Source organism: Microcaecilia unicolor, chromosome 10, assembly GCF_901765095.1.
Source record: "Microcaecilia unicolor chromosome 10, aMicUni1.1, whole genome shotgun sequence".
NCBI classification, from domain to species: Eukaryota; Metazoa; Chordata; class Amphibia; order Gymnophiona; family Siphonopidae; genus Microcaecilia; species Microcaecilia unicolor.
Window position 1 is genome coordinate 219,380,695 of NC_044040.1, and position 19,844 is coordinate 219,400,538.

The 19,844-nt window shown below is 46.3% G+C and overlaps 1 protein-coding gene across 1 annotated transcript in view; it reads left to right on the top strand.

The window, feature by feature from the left end:
* The window catches only part of ABCF3 (ATP binding cassette subfamily F member 3), a 33,137-nt gene extending 15,249 nt beyond the window's left edge, over nucleotides 1-17,888 (top strand). The window contains exons 7-21 of the mRNA XM_030216454.1: nucleotides 313-579; nucleotides 1,068-1,148; nucleotides 2,045-2,104; nucleotides 2,566-2,622; nucleotides 3,265-3,287; nucleotides 3,622-3,677; nucleotides 8,729-8,929; nucleotides 11,740-11,816; nucleotides 12,076-12,120; nucleotides 13,010-13,142; nucleotides 13,376-13,464; nucleotides 15,690-15,781; nucleotides 16,036-16,168; nucleotides 16,697-16,784; nucleotides 17,000-17,888. Of these exons, the coding sequence (XP_030072314.1) occupies nucleotides 313-579; nucleotides 1,068-1,148; nucleotides 2,045-2,104; nucleotides 2,566-2,622; nucleotides 3,265-3,287; nucleotides 3,622-3,677; nucleotides 8,729-8,929; nucleotides 11,740-11,816; nucleotides 12,076-12,120; nucleotides 13,010-13,142; nucleotides 13,376-13,464; nucleotides 15,690-15,781; nucleotides 16,036-16,168; nucleotides 16,697-16,784; nucleotides 17,000-17,158 (1,561 nt within the window). The 3' untranslated portion in view covers nucleotides 17,159-17,888. The remainder of the gene's footprint in view (nucleotides 1-312; nucleotides 580-1,067; nucleotides 1,149-2,044; nucleotides 2,105-2,565; nucleotides 2,623-3,264; nucleotides 3,288-3,621; nucleotides 3,678-8,728; nucleotides 8,930-11,739; nucleotides 11,817-12,075; nucleotides 12,121-13,009; nucleotides 13,143-13,375; nucleotides 13,465-15,689; nucleotides 15,782-16,035; nucleotides 16,169-16,696; nucleotides 16,785-16,999) is intronic.
* The last annotated feature ends 1,956 nt before the right edge of the window (nucleotides 17,889-19,844 follow it).

Sequence of the window (19,844 nt, forward strand, 5' to 3'; positions counted from 1 at the left end):
TGGGGGGGGGAGCAGTATGCTCTGTCACGGAGTTCGAGTGGCTGGAGAGGAGGTTCACCCTGTAAATGTATTCACTTAGGCAATGCTTGTAAAATTTTCATGTTGTTAATGTTATTTGAATTAGGAGGGTGAAGGGGTCTGTCCTTTTTGTCACAGAGCTTGGGTGGGGGGAACAGTCTCCTCTGTCATGGAGCTTTAGCGGGTTGTCACGAAGCTCTGGTGAATGGACGAAGAGGGTCCGTCCCGTCAGTCACATGGCTTTGTATGGGTGAAGGAGAAGTGGTCTGATGCCGAGTCTCCCCTCTCTCTCAGAGTCCTGCTGACAGGGGCCGAGCTGAACTTGTCTGCTGGTCGTCGCTATGGACTGGTAGGCAGGAACGGACTGGGGAAAACAACTCTGCTGAAGATGATGGCGAGCAGAAGCCTTCGCATCCCCTCGCATATCAGTATTCTTCACGTGGAGCAGGAGGTTGCGGGAGATGATACACCGGCTCAGCAGAGTGTGTTGGAGTGCGATACGCTGCGAGAAAGTCTCCTACAGGAAGAAAGAGCCCTCACCACTAGGATCAATGCTGGCAAGTGAGTGGGCTGGCCTTTACCTCTTTCTTTCTTTCCTTCTCTTCTCTAACACCCTGCCTCAGCTTCGTCCAGCTCTGTGGCATCCCGCTTTCCATTTGTTCCTCTGTGTTCTGGGTTTTCTGTCTGCCCTTGGTTGGGGAGGTTCCAGTTACCCTGCATCCTCTCTCCTTCCTTTCCTGTCGTGGGTAACTCCAGTACATTCCGTTACCTCTTTCGTTTTGGTGACGGATGTCCGTTCTACCTTTAGTACCTGCTCCCTGCCTGGTGTCCTCCAAAAATAGTGAGAAGTGGGAATGCCGTGATCAAGTCTAGAGCACCAGCGTCTGGGGGCCACAGCTAAGATTTTCTGTCCTGATGCTTTCTCTTGACTTTCGGGAAAACACAAGAAGCAGTAGGTTTTTGTATGTTTCTTTCCCTCTGGCTCTTGGACCTGACTGTACACCAGAATCTAATGTGTGTGTTTTTTTTTTCTTTCTCTCCCACTTTAGAGCTGATGGCTCAGAAAGTGCAAAATTGTCAGAAATTTATACCAAGCTGGAGGAAATCGAGGCGGACAAAGCCCCTGCCAGGTGGGTGCTGCTGGACAAAAACAGTGAAAAGAAGTTACACAACCATAGAGTGAGCTAGGCGAGGGGTCAGTGAAGAGTCCAGAGCGGAAAAAATGTAAGGTCCATTCTGATCCTTTCAGCAGCTGAAATTTAATGTGCGGGATCCTGTGCTGACAATGTGAATCACAAATAAACTCAAACTGTCATGGAATTGCCCTGCTCTGCTAAGACCCCTCTCCTGCCAATGAGATTACCGGCTTAGTATGTGGTCACAGGAGCGTTGTGCCTGTAATACCCCCTCCCCTCCCCCTCCTTCTTACTACTCTTATTGGTCTTCCTTTTATTGTTAGTAAACTTTAGAAAGGTGATATATCAAACTGAATTCAAGACAGAAAGAAAGAGGAGGTCAGGCCTAGGGGGAATGGGCATGAAGCGAGATGTCCTCCTTTCCCTGTTCCCTATCCGCACCGTATAATTCAGCCTCCCCTCTACCACTCCCACACCGCTTGCAATTCTGCCACACAGTGTCTGTAGAAATCTGGCACCTGGAGGTTTGGACCCATACAGGACATGCCGTGCCAGTTTCACCATGAAGCTACTACTACTTAACATTTGTAGAGCGCTACTAGGGTTACGCAGCGCTGTACAGTTTAACAAAGAAGGACAGTCCCTGCTCAATGGAGCTTACAATCTAAAGGACGAAATGTCAAGCTAGACCCTTGGGGTAAAGGCTTTCTCTTCTGCTTAGAGCTTTTATCTCGTTCCTTGCCAAGCTGTGCCCAGTTCTTGTGTTTTGTCATTTCTGTCTCTGACCTCACAGGGTAATGCAGGTTTCCCTTGCCGTTTGCTGTGATCAGCTCATACTGAGTGACTGCACTGTCCTGTTTATAAATACCCTTTGCTTCTCTTTCTTGCAGGGCTTCCATCATTTTGGCTGGTTTAGGTTTCAATCCCAGGATGCAGCAGCAGACAACAAAGTAAGACATACGTGTACCCCCTGTCCTTCTGTGTCACCTGCAGAGAGGGGTGAAGGGATAAGGGGGCTGGAGAATAGGACACGGTGGGGGGTGGTGGTGGTGGAGTACATGATGGAAAAAGGAGCTGCAAGCACATGGCAGTGAGGAGAGAAGGGGGCTGGGGCATATGATGGTGAGGAGAGAAGAGGCTGTGACTGACCAGTTGCAGTTGGTGATGGAGGGGGAAGAGACCTGTGAAACGTGATGAAGGTGAGGAGAGAAAGGTTGTTGCATGTAATGGCGTATGTGAGAGACTGAGGGGGGAGTGGGCTTTGGAGCATATGGGGAGAGGAGGACAGTGTAGTGGCATGTGATGGAGGGGATTGCAGTACACGACAGAGTGAAGGAGTGGTGGGTTGCTGCATGTGACAGGGAAGGGGGTGCAGTGTTTTTGAAGGTCTTCCTGTTGTTTTTTGTTACAGAGAGTTCTCAGGTGGCTGGAGGATGAGGCTGGCTCTGGCCAGGGCACTTTTTGCCAGGTAGGTGTACCTGCATCTGACTCCAGAGAGCTCTGCTGGGTGGGTGGAGGAAGGAGATATTGATGCTGTTGTGTGTGGGAAAGGTTGATAGTGGTGGATTGGGATCCCTGCGGTCTGTAGGCATTGGGAGCCTTTTCCTTGTAGAACGAGATTCACGTGATAACATATGATATGTGTGTAGGCTGATTATGTACCGTGCATCAGCAAGGGTCAGGGATTACAAGAGTGCAAGCCAAATGCATAGCAGGTGAATGGTGTGTGGACCAATGAGCTGTACAAGTTCTTCATTTTGCTATGGGAAGGGGAGCCCTAAACCTGGGGTGGTGATGGTATTTGAAGGTCACAGCGATGGGTAGGCAGATGAGGTGACGGTGCTGGACATGAGCGGTGGCTGGAAGAAGTGGTGGCACCAGACATGCCAGGGTTGGTGGAGGTCTTGGCACTGGATGGGGGAGCATGGGTAAGGGGAGGGGGAGCTGACAGATAGACATGGAGGGATAATTATGAACCTGTTGTGTGGGAGCGATGGGAGGTCGTGGGTGTCACCGCTCTGGAACCTGTTCCGTCTTCAGTTACTTTGGGAAGTGCTTGTTTCGTTGGTGGTCCCTGATTAATCAGTGCTGTGTCCCTCTCTTTGTCTAGACCTGATCTTCTCTTGCTGGATGGTAAGTGCAGTTCTTTGCTGTCTTTGAATAAAGGGCTGATTCTCAGCACGGGATGTGTCTCTGTGCTCACGACTCCGCTTATTTACAGAGAACCCTTTAAGGGCTGGGGAGGAGGGGTAGGTGTGTTGCTGGGAGACTTGGCCACAGACTTTCATGGCAGGGCAGATGTTCCTTTAGCTGGTTGTATCTGCACCGTTGCTGGCAGGTGGACAGAGTTTTCTGTGGGGTATTTTATACTGGTTTTAACCTCACGTGGCTGTGATACTCTGTCAGCAGCTGTGTCTTCATCTGGGTTTTTGTGAGCAATAACTTCTATGCATTTCTGTCCTTTCAGAGCCGACTAACATGTTGGATGTTCGAGCCATCTTGTGGCTGGAGAATTACCTGCAGGTATGGTGCTCTGAATTGCTCCTTCCTCCACTGGCCGTTATGAACCTTTCAGATAAGGTGTTCATGTTGCTGGGATTCTGTAAAGTGAAGGTCAGAAGTGAACCTACAAAATCTGTTGTTAGGATGAGAGGTTTTTAAGAGAACAGAGTAGGTGAAGTAGTTTTAGAAGTCTTTAACATTTACAGATGAAGCCTGATGACTACGGTCACCTTTCTCCTGTGCTGTTTACAAAACTAACCATAACAGGTCCACCTTCGGAGTCAGCACCCAAGAAAACGATCTAGGTGTCGTCGTACGTAACATGCTGAAATCTTCTGCTCAATGTGCAATGGCCAAAAAAGCAAACAGGATGCTAGGCATTATTAGGAAAGGAATGGTAAATAAGACCAAGAATATTATAATGCCTCTGTATCGCTCTGTGGTGTGACCACATCTTGAGTGTTACGTTCAGTTCTAGTTGCCATATCTCAAGCGGAATTAGAAAAGGTTCAAAGAAGGGCGGCCAAAATGATAAAGGAGATGGAGCTCCTCTCTTGAGGAAAAGCTAAAGAGGTTAGGGCTCTTCAGCTTGGAAAAGAGACGGTTGATGGGGGATATGATTAAGTCTACAAAATACCGAGTGGTGTAGAAAAGTAAATGTGAATCAATTGTTCTTTCAAAAGTAGTAAGACTGGGGGGGGGGGGGGGGGGGGTCACTTGATTAAATTACATTGTAATAACTCTAAAATGAATAGGAAGAAATATTTTTTCATTCAATGAAAGTTAAGCTCTGGAACTCATTGTCGGAGGATGTGGTAACAGCGGTTAGTCTATCTGAGTTTAAAGAAGGTTTGGACAAGTTCCTGCAGGAAAAATCCATAGTCTTTTATTGAGGTGGAGATGGGGAAGCGTCCGCTTGCCCTGGGATTGGTAACATGGAATGTTGTTACTAATTGGGTTTCTGCCAGGTACTCGTGACCTGGATTAGGCACTGTTGGAAGCAGGATACTGGACTGGCTGGACCATTGGCCTAACCCAGTATGGCTGACACGTTCTAAGCAGCATGAATCAGCCACACGGTGGTGATGTCTTCGCTACCATGAACAGATGAGCTCTGAAAACCCTAGAAAAGCCTTCCTGAGCCTGTGCTATTCCCACCCCCACTCCCAATCGTTGTGACTTCCTGTTTCCTCTCCACCCTACCGATACTCCCGTTCTCCTTTATTTTTGTCTCCCCCCCGCTCCCCATGTCTAATTTCTAGGAAGATTGAGGCTTGCACATGCCTCCTGATCCTCAGGGTTGTTTCCAGAGATTGAAGGTCAGACTTTTGCTCTGAGTAATTTTCCCTCCTGCCGAATTGGCCACATGAGTCTCCACATTACCGCTGGCTTAAGTTCTGTTCATAAGGCACAGCAACTCTGCTTCCACACCACCTGGGCTGAGTCTTTTTTTGTTTTTTCATCTTTCTTGCTGCAGAGGTGTTGCAGCTGTGCCCCGCCCCTGAATGGGCCCCTGTTTCCCAGATAGAGCATATGAGAGCCATTTGTGCTGGCAAGGATGTGTGGCCTGGCTTTAAGAGGGGTTGGCAGGGGACTCGCAGCAGTGGGAGAAGAACTGCTTAGCCACATTCAGCATGGTATGGGGAGTTGCTGGACTGTTGTATCTGAACTCTCATCCCCAACAACTAGTGTTGCAGCTCGGTCTTACATGTTAGGAACACCAGGTCCATAAGAGCCTTGAAGCCTGGTCTGTTCACACTGTGCACTCGAGATTCAGTACCATTCCTCTTCTCTGGCACTGGCCTCATCTCTGTAAAAAGCTAAGTACTCCTGTTCTTGCGAGCCACTCCCTGGTAGGTTGCAGATGCAGGACCCAGCATGGTAGGTTGCAGATGCAGGACCCAGCATGGTAGGTTGCAGATGTAGGACCCAGCATGGTGGGTTGCAGATGCAGGACCCAGCATGGTAGGTTGCAGATGCAGGACCCAGCATGGTGGGTTGCAGATGCAGGACTCAGCATGGTAGGTTGCAGATGCAGGACCCAGCATGCTGATCCTTTTCAGTCATCAATGCCAACATCTAACTCTCATCAATGCCAACATCTAACTCATTCTGTCTCCTTATGATGGATGTAGTAATAAGTTACTTTGGCACAGATGACATTAGCACCGAATCCCCATCCCCATAGTGCTGCAAAGCAAGCACTGGGCCGACTGCTGCTCACTTTACACTTCCTGGTGCCGATTGCTGAATTTTTCTCTTCCCAAGATCCTATGGGCAGCTGTTACAGACTTCAAATAGAGTAAACGGTGCTGGTGCCCTAGTGCTGTATCTCCTACAGAATAGCAGTGGCGCAGGTAACATGCAGGTCTTCGCTGGCAGATTGCGATCTTTGCTCCCTGCCATTGTCTCCTAAATGTGACCCAGCGTAGCAGCCTGTATCTTTTTGCATCTACAATGGCAGCCATTCCCTTGCAGTTGTATATGCCTTCCTATGCTTGGCCTGTTACTAAGGGCTAGGCCTAAGGCCTGTACTGTCAGTTTGGTTCTCACATGTTAGCCTACTAACTCAGCATCTTGTGTAACAATCATTGCTTTCTCAGGAGCTGAGAACAATTTGTTTGCAGCTGACTATGTTTTTCATATAGGGTGGATGTAACCTTGTAAGTTGCTAGGAGACAGGCTGAGGACACAGTGTGAGTCTAACATTTCCAGAATGTTTCATTTGGGGAGATAGAGAGAGGACACAAGGGTATTGTTCTGGCTGTGCACGCAGAACTGACACAGAACTCATAAGTTATTTTTTTTTTGTTTTGTTACATTTGTACCCCGCGCTTTCCCACTCATGGCAGGCTCAATGTGGCTTACCAATGGCCACTGACTGGGCACGTGCAAACACATCAGGAGAGACTGATAGAATACATGACCAATCCATATATGGTATAAGGCTACCTAATGGCTCTGGTTTATGGGAAATCACATGATTTCTGGGAAGACGTAACTTGTAACAGTATATATGTGATGTCCGGGGCAGTATTAGCTGAGCAGTCCCTTGTCTTTCAGGATGCGCATTACTGACTGACAACCTGCTCCAGGGAAGAGAACTATTGTTTGTATTTTTGGCTCTGTGAGATGCTAATAAAGGTAATTACGGGCTGCACCTAACGGAGTCTAAGTTCTCTGTCTTATTTTTCCAGCTGTTGGGGCTGTAGTTCTTTCTCTCCCTGTGGGGGCTAAGGGACAGAAATACACACACTCTTAAGCAGGCTAGCGTTAAGCGAGGCTGCGTGATAAGCTGAAAAGGACATATGTTACTGCGCTGGATCGCTTTTAGTAGACACCCACCACAGAAGTTGTTACGGAAAGGTGTTTCTAATGCTCATGCGTTAGTACTTAACGCTTGCAGATGACGCTAGGATCCTGTGTACCATCTTGGGGAACATCCGTCCAGGCACTTGCATTACATTACTACTACTACTATTTAGCATTTCTATAGCGCTACAAAGCATACGCAGCGCTGCACAAACATAGAAGAAAGACAGTCCCTGCTCAAAGAGCTTACAATCTAGTAGACAAAAAATAAAGCAAACAAATCAATTAATGTGTAGAGGATAGAGGAGAGGAGGGTAGGTGGAGGCGAGTGGATACAAGTGGTTACGACTCAAAAGCAATGTTAAAGAGGTGGGCTTTCAATCTAGATTTAAAGATGGTCAAGGATGGGGCAAGACGTAGGGGCTCAGGAAGTCTATTCCAGGCATAGGGCGCAGCAAGACAGAAGGAGCGAAGTCTGGAGTTGGCAGTAGCGGAGAAAGGAACAGATAAGGATTTATCCAGGGAACGGAGTGCACGGGAAGGAGTGTAGGGAAGGACGAGTGTGGAGTGATACTGGGGAACAGCAGAGTGAGTACATTTATAGGTTAGTAGAAGAAGTATTACATCCTTCCACGATGCGGCTGGGATCTCTCGCAACGGGATTAACACCTGTAGCTGTTGTCCCAGGACTGTTGGACACCCCCCAGGACCTCTGTGTTGCTCCTGTAAGCTGACGATGATATACATATCAACCCCCGTTTTGTTAACCCAGCACTTTTTTCTGCTGCTCCTATTTTGTGGAGCTGAATCAAGACCAGACTAGGATCTGGTGCCAGGAACCCTCATTTGCCCTACCTGGGGCAGAAAAGGTGTAGCTGATTGATTGATTTATCCTGCTGCCTGTAATAGTGCATCCTGAACTTTTATCAGATATAAAAAAAAGGTAAGCTGTAGTGCAAGTGGATTAATTTAAATGCTGGTGCCAGCATCTGAATTAATACATAGATTTTAGCAGCACTGCACATGGCAGCTGCTGCTTTAGGCTTAAACAGATTCTGGTGATTTTCAGCTGCTGCTTCCTTCCTTTACCACTTCTCTGTATGGCCTCGACACCATCCATCTAGAGGTTGAAAATGCACTGCTAGCAGCTACTGGTGAAAAAATAAGTTCATTAGCATAAATTGTTGGGCTGTTACTCAATTTCCAGCAGCTGGTGAAGTTCTGATTTCATTTCCCTTATTTTCTCATGATGTTAGTTTCAGGTGTTGGATTGTTTGTAAATTTAAAGAAACAGGACATAAACGTTGTACAGTCATGTTAATCCTGTTACTACTGCTACTTATCATTTCTATAGCGCTACTAGATGTACGCAGCGCTGTACACTTGAACATGAAGAGACAGTCCCTGCTCGACAGAGCTTACAATCTAATTAGGACAAACAGGACAAACAAGAGATAAGGGAATTAATAAGGTGGGAATGATAAAACATGGGTACTAAACAAGTGAGTAAGGGTTAAAAGCAGTATCAAAAAGGTGGTTATTACATCAGTTAGAGATGTAATAACCTGCCACAGGTCCATTCTTTTTGAAATGAGGTGTATATGTCTCCTTGTGACAGTGTCCCTTTTAACCTTTTGGTGTGGCACAGGAAGTCAAGCTGGTGCGTCCTGTCCGTACACTTGCTTGGGTGTGTCTTTCTGTTTGGGAATGGTCCTGAACCTTTTTCCTTATCCCTTAGTTCTCCTTTTCCTGTTTTCCAGACATGGCAGTCCACCATTTTAGTTGTGTCTCATGACAGAAATTTTCTGAATGCTGTGGCCACAGATATCATACATCTCCACAGCCAAAGACTGGACACATACCGAGGAGACTTTGAGAACTTTATCAAGATTAAGGAGGAGAGGCTGAAAAACCAGCAGCGGGAGTACGAGGCACAGCATCAATATAGAGAGCATATCCAGGTAACATCATTATACAATCATATCCAGGTCATGTACAGTGTCAGTATAGAGAGCATATCCAGGTCATATACAGCGTCATTGTAGAGAGCGTATCCAGGTAACATCATTACACAAGCATATTCAGGTCATATTCATGTCAATATAGAGAGTATTTCCAGGTAACATACTAGATCAGTATACAAGCATATCCAGGTCATATATGCATCAACATAGAGAGCATATCCTGGTAACATACTCATCAGTACACAAGCACATCCAGGTCATGTACAGTGTCAGTACAGAAAGCATATCCAGGTCGTGCACTGCATCAGTATACAAGCATATCCAGGTCATATAGCATCAATATAGAGAGCATATCCAGGTAACATCATTACACAAGCATATCCAGGTCATGTACAGTGTCAGTATACAAGCATATCCAGGTCATATTCACGTCAATATAGAGAGTATTTCCAGGTAACATCATTATACAATCATATCCAGGTCATGTACAGTGTCAGTATAGAGAGCATATCCAGGTAACATCATTATACAATCATATCCAGGTCATATTCAAGTCAATATAGAGAGTATTTCCAGGTAACATACTACATCAGTACACAAGCATATCCAGGTCATATACAGCGTCAATGTAGAGAGCGTATCCAGGTAACATCATTACACAAGCATATTCAGGTCATATTCATGTCAATATAGAGAGTATTTCCAGGTAACATACTACATCAGTACACAAGCATATCCAGGTCATGTACAGCGTCAGTATACAAGCATATCCAGGTCATATATGCATCAACATAGAGAGCATATCCTGGTAACATACTCATCAGTACACAAGCATATCCAGGTCATGTACAGTGTCAGTATAGAGAGCGTATCCAGGTAACATCATTACACAAGCATATTCAGGTCATATACAGCGTCAATGTAGAGAGCGTATCCAGGTAACATCATTACACAAGCATATTCAGGTCATATACAGCGTCAATGTAGAGAGCGTATCCAGGTAACATCATTACACAAGCATATTCAGGTCATATTCATGTCAGTGTAGAGAGTATTTCCAGGTAACATACTCATCAGTACACAAGCATATCCAGGTCATGTACAGTGTCAGTATAGAGAGCGTATCCAGGTAACATCATTACACAAGCATATTCAGGTCATATACAGCGTCAATGTAGAGAGCGTATCCAGGTAACATCATTACAAAAGCATATTCAGGTCATATTCATGTCAATATAGAGAGTATTTCCAGGTAACATACTAGATCAGTACACAAGCATATCCAGGTCACGTACAGCGTCAGTATACAAGCATATCCAGGTCATATATGCATCAACATAGAGAGCATATCCTGGTAACATACTCATCAGTACACAAGCATATCCAGGTCGTGCACTGCATCAGTATACAAGCATATCCAGGTCATATAGCATCAATATAGAGAGCATATCCAGGTAACATCATTACACAAGCATATCCAGGTCATGTACAGTGTCAGTATAGAGAGCTTTTTTATTGACGACAATCCAATATTAACACTTCACAAATAGAAAAGCTTCAAAAAACACACTCACGTGTAAAAGCAGAATACACATAGTAATACTCAAAAGCACCATTTGTCATCAAACTAGTATAACATTTACCTCCCCCCCCATCATAAAAGTTAACAACCAATGATTAAACATCAGAGTCCAATACAACCCCCCACTGGGCTACCCACCTCCTATAAATCATAATTTCCTTCCCTCACCCCCCCTCCCCCGTTAATGTAACGATACAACAATGCAACATTAACCCCCATCATACTCTCCCACAGCTATTGATAACAGACTCCATAAGTTGCAAAGCCGTAAGGCTTGTTTAATCATAAACTCTTTTAACTTTTCCAAGATGCTGAAAGTTTGTTTCAGAATGTGTTTGGCCATTAGGCAGCTCTAGTAGTTCTTCATCTGAAAAATAATTTGTGATGCTGTGTCTAAATTAGGTAAGATGGTTTGGTCTGGCTAGCATGGTTTTTGGGTTGCCCTGGTGGGGTTATTATTGTATTGTGATTGCAGTATTTCTATTGTGGTATTTTGTTCTTTTGTTACCTACTACTACTACTACTACTATTTAGCATTTCTATAGAGCTACAAAGCGTACGCAGCACTGCACAAACATAGAAGAAAGACAGTCCCTGCTCAAAGAGCTTACAATCTAATAGACAAAAAATAAATAAAGTAAGCAAATCAAATCAATTAATGTGTACAGGAAGGAGGAGAGGAGGGTAGGTGGAGGCGAGTGGTTACAAGTGGTTACGAGTCAAAAGCAATGTTAAAGAGCTGGGCTTTCAGTCTAGATTTAAAGTGCACTTTGATATAGTAGGTTAAGAAGCATAGTATCAATTCTCAGAGTAGGTCCAGGTAATGCAGGCTACCTACTACACAATGCACATCAGATAGAGCTCAGCATTACTACTCAGATCATATGCAGATAATGCATGAACTCATTATTGGGGGAAGGGGAGAATATTTTCTAGTGAGCATATCTGCTCAAACTGAGCCCAGGGAGCATCTCAATCCTGCTACACCAGATCAAGACGTTACACCAACTGCTGGACACACAGAATATTGGCAAATGTCCTGAATTCACAGCCTCATATAGGTAGTGATGTCACTGCAAAGGCTATGCTTTCTGTCTCCATCTGCTGGCAGGGTGACAAACTCTGAACTAGTCTAGCAGGATTCAAGGAAAAGAAATTAATAGGCAAGTCTAAATTTCGCCATTTATTCCATGAACCCTAAAATTCTCATGATCTCTTTTTCTAGGTCTTCATTGACCGGTTCCGCTACAACGCGAACCGGGCATCACAGGTTCAGAGTAAACTCAAACTGTTGGAAAAGCTGTGAGTATCCACCAAATGCTGGACTTCTTAGCTGGCTTCTCTTCACCGCTGTCCCTAATCTCTCTCCCCATTCTTCAGTCTCCACCATTACCCTTCTGCATTCTTTCCTTTCTTCCATCCTTCTGCTTCCTCAGTGAGACCTGGATGCTCTGTGGTGGTTGATGTTTTTAAACGTCTTCAGATAATTTAATATTACTCTAGCAGAATGTCTGTCGTGGATCAGAGTTGGACATGTTTTTTGTTCTCTTCTCTGTTCTAGACCTGAACTAAAGCCAGTAGAAAAGGAGTCTGAGGTGGTGCTCAGGTAAGACTTTTGTGTTCTGCAGACCAGCTCCTCTCGCCCAGACTCACTCTCTTCCTCCCCCACCACCACCAATGTTGCTGCAGTGGGATGGCTTACGTTCCCCCACCCCATCTCTGCTATTCTGCAGAATCAGATTCCTCTGTTCCTCTCCTCCTGGGGGGGGGGGGGATGCTCATATTCTTCCCCTCCCTCCCCATTGTTCCTATAGCAGCAGCACTGGGGACAGGCAGTCTTTTTATTACTCCAGTCTTGGGTTGTTGCTGTTGTGTGTGTGTGTGTGGGGGGGGGGTCATTTCCCCTTGCCCCCCATTCCTTTGACATTAAGTAGGGGTCTCGATCATTCTCCTGTCTCTCCAACAGTATGGTGGGAGATCTTTGACTCCCCTATTGTGGCACGAACAGGAGGAGGTTTTCCAGTGCTCCCCCTGCCCCCTCTTCCCCCTCCCCCCCAATCTGTTTGCAGCAGCAGTGTGTGAGGCCTGTCTCTTTCCATCACTTCTCTTCCCTTATGGTTGCAGCAGCTGGTTCTCCATTTCTTTGGTGCAGCCCTACTCTCCTATCTTTGTGGCTGCAAAGGGGGGAGGAGGGGAAGCTCTTGCTTTCTTTGTGCACCCCCCCCCCCCCAAATCTCTTTTTCAGTGAAAAGTGGCTTCCTCTCTGTATAGCTGCCTGCGGGAGGATCACTTTCCCTACCTCGGGCAAGGGCTGACCCCACCTCCCCAAAACAGCAGAGGCAACATATTTTCTCCCCATTCCCTCCACCCCAAATCTTTGTAACAGCAGGGGAAGGCTCTCCTTTCTCTGCAGCTCCAGCATCTTGCCTACCTGTCTTCTTCCCCTTCCCTCTGTGGTTGATGATCTCAGTCTGCAAGGATTCATCTTTCTGTAGGTTCCCCGACGGCTTCGAGAAGTTCTCTCCTCCAATCCTGCAGCTGGACGAAGTGGACTTTTCTTACCCTTCTGGACAGCATGTCTTTAAGAATCTCTCCGTCTCGGCGGATCTGGAGTCTCGAATATGTGTGGTATGTACACTGATACTTTCTATATGCTACAACATAATGTCCTCTCCAGTACTGAAACCTGTTGGTCTCCTCTGTTCCTACTGGTGCAATATGTTGAACTCTGGGACCTCAGCAGCTCTGAGTGAGACAGGACACAAGGTATAATGCATGCACATCCTTCCCTCCCCCCCACCCCCCCAGTCAGTGTCTGAGTCAGTGATGCATGTTGTTTCTCTCTCTCTCCCCCCTCCCAGGTGGGTGAAAATGGAGCTGGGAAGTCCACAATGTTAAGAATTTTGATGGGAGACCTTGCCCCTGTCAGAGGGATCCGCCATGCACATAGGTAAACTCATCCTCTGCTCTGTCTTGTTTTGCACCTCCATCCAGTTTCTGTAAATATTTATTGATAGGGGTTTCTGCTGTTTCTGTTTGGAATGTGCATTACCTGTGGTGTACTACAGGGGTCAGTCCTTGGTCTGGTTACTTTCAAAGCTGTCATAAGCAATGAGATACCAAAATCTGCAAAAGGTGGGAAACAGAGGGTTGTACCTGAAGCTTGAGAAATGGTCGAGTGGCAGCTGAGATTTAATACTGCAAAAACCCGAGGAAGTGGTACAAATTTAAGGCAGTGATCTTCACTAGTGTTCAAGCAGGGGCCAGACAAAGTGGCTACTGCCTCAGGCAATGAAACAAAGGGAGGTCCCCCTGAAGTGATGCTTCCTGTGTAGCTATTAAATCACACTAAAGGCAAGTCTGATTCCTCAGCTCTATCTTAGTCAGTCTAAACTCCCATCGTCCTGTTCCCTGTCTCTCCAAGCCAGATTGCCACCCGTTTTGTTCATGCTCCTCACCTTCCACAGAGTCTTAAGAACACAAGAATTGCCATACTGGGTTGGACCGATGGTCCATCTAGCCCAGTATCCTGTTTCCCAACAGTATCCAATCCGGATCACAAGTACCTGGCAGAAACCTAAATAGTAGCAACATTCCATGCCAATCCCAGGGCAAGCAGTGGCTTCCCCATGAATGAGACTATGGACTTTTCCTTCAGGAACTTGTCCAAACCTTTTTTAAACCCAGATACACTAACTGCTGTTTCTACATCCTCTGGCAAGAGTTCCAGAGCTTAACTATTTGCTGAGTGAAAAAATATTTTTTTCTATTTAACAATGTAATTTTATTCAGTGTCCCCTGATCTTTATACTTTTTTGAAAGAGTAAAAAATCGATTCACTTCTACTCGTTCTACACAACTCAGGATTTTATAGACCTCAATCATATCTCCCCTCAGCTGTCTCTCTTCCAAACTGAAGAGCCTTAAACTCTTCATCCTTTCCTCAGATGAGAGGAGTTCATCCCTTTATCATTTTGGTTGCTCTTCTTTGAATCTTTTCTAATTCCGCTATATCTTTTTTGAGATAGGGTGACCAGAATTTTTTTTTTTTGTTACATTTGTACCCCGCACTTTTCCCACTCATGGCAGGCTCTATGCGGCAGGCAATGGAGGGTTAAATGACTTGCCCAGAGTAACAAGGAGCTGCCTGTGCCGGGAATCGAACTCAGTTCCCCAGGACCAAAGTCCACCACCCTAACCACTAGGCCACTCCTCCGCCATTGAACACAATACTCAAGATGAGGTTGCACCATTGAGCGATACAAAGGCATTATAAAATTCTCAGTTTTGATGTCCATTCCCTTCCTAATAATACCTAACATTGTATTTGCTTTCTTAGCCACAGCAGCACACCGAGCAGAGGGTTTCAACGTATCATCAACAATTATACCTAGATTCTTTTCCTGGGCGTGACTCTTAATGGGAACCTTTGCATCATGTAGCTATGGTTTAGGTTCCTCTTTCCTACATGCATCACTTTGCACTTGTTCACATTAAATGTCATCTTCCATTTGGGTGCCCAGTCTCGTAAAGTCCTCTTGCAATTTTTCACAATCCTTTGAATAACTTTGTGTCATCAGCAAATTCAATTACCTCACTAGTTACTCCCATCTCTAGATCATTTATAAATATATTGAAAAGCAGTGGTCCCAGCACAGACCCCTGGGGAACCCCACTATCTACCCTTCTCCATTGAGAATACTGACCATTTAACCCGTTTGTTTTCTCATGACTCTAATTCCTCAGGAATCTTTAATGAGGTGCTTTTATGCACAGTGCTCACCTTTATCCACGTTTGTTCACCCCTTCAAAGAAATGTAGTAGATTGGTGAGGCAAGATTTCCCTTCACTAAATCCATGTTGGCTTTGTCTCATTAATCCATTCATATGTATATGCTCTGTAATTTTGTTTTTTATATGATGAGAATGAAAGGGGGGCAGACTCGGGAGTAATATAAGGAAATACTTCTTTCTAGAAAGGGTAGAGGATGTAATGAAGAGCCTCTCAGTGAGACAACTGTACCTGAATCCAAGAAAGCCTGGGATAAGCACAGAGGATCCAGGTGTAGGGTTGGGCAGATTAAGATAGGCATGGTTGTCTTTTCCTGCCATTATGTTCCCGGTTTTTATGAATGCCTGAACCTGAAACCAGTGCTAGCGACTTTGTCTCTTTAGGAACCTGAAGATTGGTTACTTCAGTCAGCACCATGTGGATCAGCTGGATCTTAATATCAGTCCCTTGGAGCTGCTGGCCAAACGCTTCCCTGGTGAGTGCAGACTATACGGCAGGTGAAGGCACCTGGTATCTCTCTGCTAGATATCCTGCAGGGCTGGGGAGGGATCTTGCAGCACTTAATCCCCTTCCCCCACTAGTACTGTCTGCCTGTAGGCAGCGGCCTTTCCCCTTCCTGGCTCCTTTCTGCAATTCCCCTGACTTCATTGCTCCCTTCCACTATTATGTCTCCATTCGCCTGCCTCTCTTATCTTCCCTTGCCGCTTCAGACATGTTTCTATCTTCCAGGGAAGACTGAGGAGGAGTATCGGCACCAGCTGGGCAGATTTGGGATCTCGGGGGAATTGGCAGTCCGACCCACAGCCAGTTTGTCTGGAGGACAGAAAAGCCGTGTGGCCTTTGCACAGATGACGATGTCATGGTAAGTGGCAGGAAGGTGTCCTGAGTCCCACTGTAGGTAAAACTGGGCCCATTCTGTATCCCTAAGCAATTTTCTATTTCTCAAACAAAATTAACTCTAGGGTGTCCCCGAGAATTCGGCTCTGATCTTACGAAACAAAGCAACAAGGACAGTATCTGAAGATGTGGGCTGAGAATCTCTAGGGATGCTGCTGCCTTCTTCAAGTGGGCTATGATTTGAAGACTCCCGGTGACCAAGCTCACTCTTATGATGGGGAGGGTTTTGGGAATTCTACTCCCGTGGAGCTGAAAAGAAACGAAGGTCCTTGGGATTGGGTACTTGGCTTCTTCTGTGCTCATGTAGTGGGGGAAAGGAGGAGGGTTCCAGCACTGCTGTTGAGCTCTTAGGCCAGTTTCCAAAGGGTGCAAGGGATGGGGAAGTGGCATCCTGTGGTATTGCTCTGTAATCAACTGCTGATGCTAGAGACTCTAATCTGCCAACTTCTTTCTCTGGAGCCTTTCGCTGACTGTCTCTTTTCTCCTGTTCCAGCCCCAACTTTTACGTCCTGGATGAACCGACAAACCACTTGGACATGGAGACCATAGAGGCACTGGGCAAGGCCCTGAATAAATTCCGGGTATGAAATCTAGTGAGGTGCTTTGCTTTTGCGAGTAGGGGGGGGGGTCATGGTGTTGGGAATTAGCCTAACCTCTTGCGTGGTATACTTACAGGTTTGAGGTAGAGGTTATGGGAGAGGCAGTTTTTCTGTGCTGGGGCCCTGGGTCTGTCGCAGAGCAGGGGCCTGTGGCTTCCACTTGTTCTACAACTGGTTTTGTCTTGTTTCTCTTTCAGGGTGGTGTCATCCTGGTGTCTCATGATGAACGTTTCATTAGGTTGGTGTGCCAAGAGCTGTGGGTGTGTGAGAATGCATCTGTAACCCGTATCGAGGGCGGCTTCGATGAATACCGTGACATGTTACATGAGCAGTTCCGCAAGGAAGGGTTTTTATAGAGGAGATGTCATGATGGAGCCAGGGGCAGCGCTGGAACCCAAGTTTTATTTCTATTGCAGTGCGTGGCTTGTGAAGGGGAGAGGACTAGCAGTGATCCCGTGGTGAGCAGATGGAGGCAGCTCAAACATAGACCAGCAGCAGACTCAACCCTGGAGCTGGCTTCCAGGGCCCGATGCTGCTGCGAATGTTCTTGCAGAAGGACAGAAATGTAGAGGGTGCTGGAAGGTTGTGAAGTCAGCCCGCAAGTTTATCTATTGAGTCTCAATGCAGACAACATTCTGGGGAGAAGGCCGAGTCCCTGTCTCTGGGGCTTTCCTCACAGTATGAGGGGGTAGCAGGGTCATCGAGTGTTTTCCTTTCTCCGTAATGCAACCTGCATCTCAAATTGGATTCTTCATTTGTCAAATTTAAGAAAAGAATAGTGACCAGCAGAAGCAGACGGTGCTGTGTGGTGGGGGAGGGGAGGCTGCACATCTTTGCACTTCCGAAGCTGCCTCAGGCCATGTGCTGCATGGATGCAGGCAACCGATTTGTCTCTAATGTATTACTTTTAAGGCAAAGGCACCTTACGCTCTTGTGCCCAGCCCTCTACCCCACAAGTGAAAGACTGATCCTGTGCACAGAGAGTGAGAAATCAATTTGGGAAATTAAATCTAAACTGATTAACCAACCAGCTATGACTTTTGAGAAAAACGTTGCACTTGTAAATAAAATCTGGTGAGAAGTCTGTGCATTGAAGTCTTCTTTTTCCTGGCTAGAGAAAGTGGGAAAGGGGGTCTCTCAGGAGTGGACTGTGCTATCAGGCATGCTCTGGTGGGCCGAGTGTCTGCCAGGAGTCAGGAACACAAAGGGAAGGGAAAACTGTACTGTGGGCCACCAGGGAAGTAGAAATTTGTCCCCTCCTACACATAACTTCCTGTGTTACTGAGGGGCAGGTCTGTGCTGCAGGAGGGAGCGGGAATGGAGCAGGGCATTGAGCTGTGCAGTGGCTCAGACACACCGTGCTGAAAGCTGAGCCATCACGGGGGAGGCAGGAGGAGGGAGAGATGGGCTGGGCATTAAAAAAAATTCCATGGCTTATATTTTGCTATAATCTACCCTTGAGTCTCTGAAGCAGAACATGACTCAGCTCACAGCTCTTCTCTTTCCAGAACTTGGGAAATTAATTAGAAATCCAGGGTTTCCCTCTAATAGTGTGTCTAGATTAGAACATTGCCAGCTGGTAATAACATAGTGAACGATGTCAGATGGCGGGAGTTGAACCCACCGCTCTGTCTTTTTGAATTGTGAGTCATTGAAGGATCTGTCTGGTTAAATAGTATGTAGCTGCCTAACCAGCTCTAGTCTGAGGCAGTTAAGCGAACGGAGCCACTGAATGTCACCACTACCCACCTCTGCACTGTGGCAGTCTGTGGGCAAAGCCTGAACAGAGCTGGGACTAGTAGCTAGCCATGGAGCTAAGCGGACACTGGTTTGAATATTAGCCAATGCCTGGGTAGCAACCAGCTCTCCCTGGTGATCTTGTGAAGTCCTACGGGCAGAAACGATGCCCACTCGCTCCTGCTTGTTGCAGCTCCTCGCATAAAATGCCCACCGGGATCCCCAGTGACGTCTCATAGTTCTGTGAGACCTGCTGCTAGAGGTCACAGCATCCATTTTGTGCAAGGAGCTGCAATGGGCATCACTTCTAGCTGTAGGACCCCACTAGACCACCAGGGATTATAAAAAGTAGGCTTCGGAGGGGAGGGCTGGTCTGGTGTGTAGGGATTGGGGAGGATTGAGGGAAGTACTTTCTACTTAGGTGGTCCTGATGGATTATCAGCCGGGAGGGATTCACGTAAGCTCCAGTGTCCTGTGCAGTTTTAATTAGCCTTAGATCTTCAATGCCGCTGCCCAAACACAGTCTGGCATTCAGTATCCGGGGCTAATTCTGCCTGTGATGCTCAGCGTTTAAAAAAATGACCGACTGCTGCAGGCCGGATAGCAGGTACTTAGTGTCGATTCCATGCCTTTTAGAATTCCATCACTGCTTTTCTCCTCACCACCTCCAGGTCATCCTTTCATGAAAAAGGACTTTCTTGATGTTGCTTCTACATTTCGTGTCCTCATCTTTGAAAAATATTTGTTCATTAATACTATCCTGGCCCTCTTTAAGTCTCTTTTCATGCAGCTTCTAGCACAGACCCCCTACTGTTTGGCAAATCTTTTGAGATCATTTGTGAGATACGGCTTCCAAAACTGAACCCAGTACTGCAAGTGGGGCCTCACCACCTCCTTTCTTCTGCTGGTTATGTTCTCTCTATGCAGCCCAGTGTCCTTCTGACTTTGCCCACCATCAATCTAGATCAGCTTCTCCTCCTATTGCATACAGCGATTTCTGTACCCCCCCCCCCCCCCAAAAAAAAAAAAATCAACCGTTGTTTGTGGTTTTTATACATCACTTCTCATGTTGTCCTCTCCCTCCGGCATATCTACTCTGTTGCAAATCTTTAATGTCATCCACAAAAAGGCAAACTCTCCCTTTTAACCCCTTGGTATTAGCGTTCAAAGCCACTGAATAGAATGGATCCCTGAAGCCCCTTTCTTTCTTGAATGAATTCCATTTACTACCCCCCATCTGCCAGCCAACCAGTTTCTAATTCTCTTCACTCTACCTTGTGACCCATCCCCAAACTGCTCAGTTTA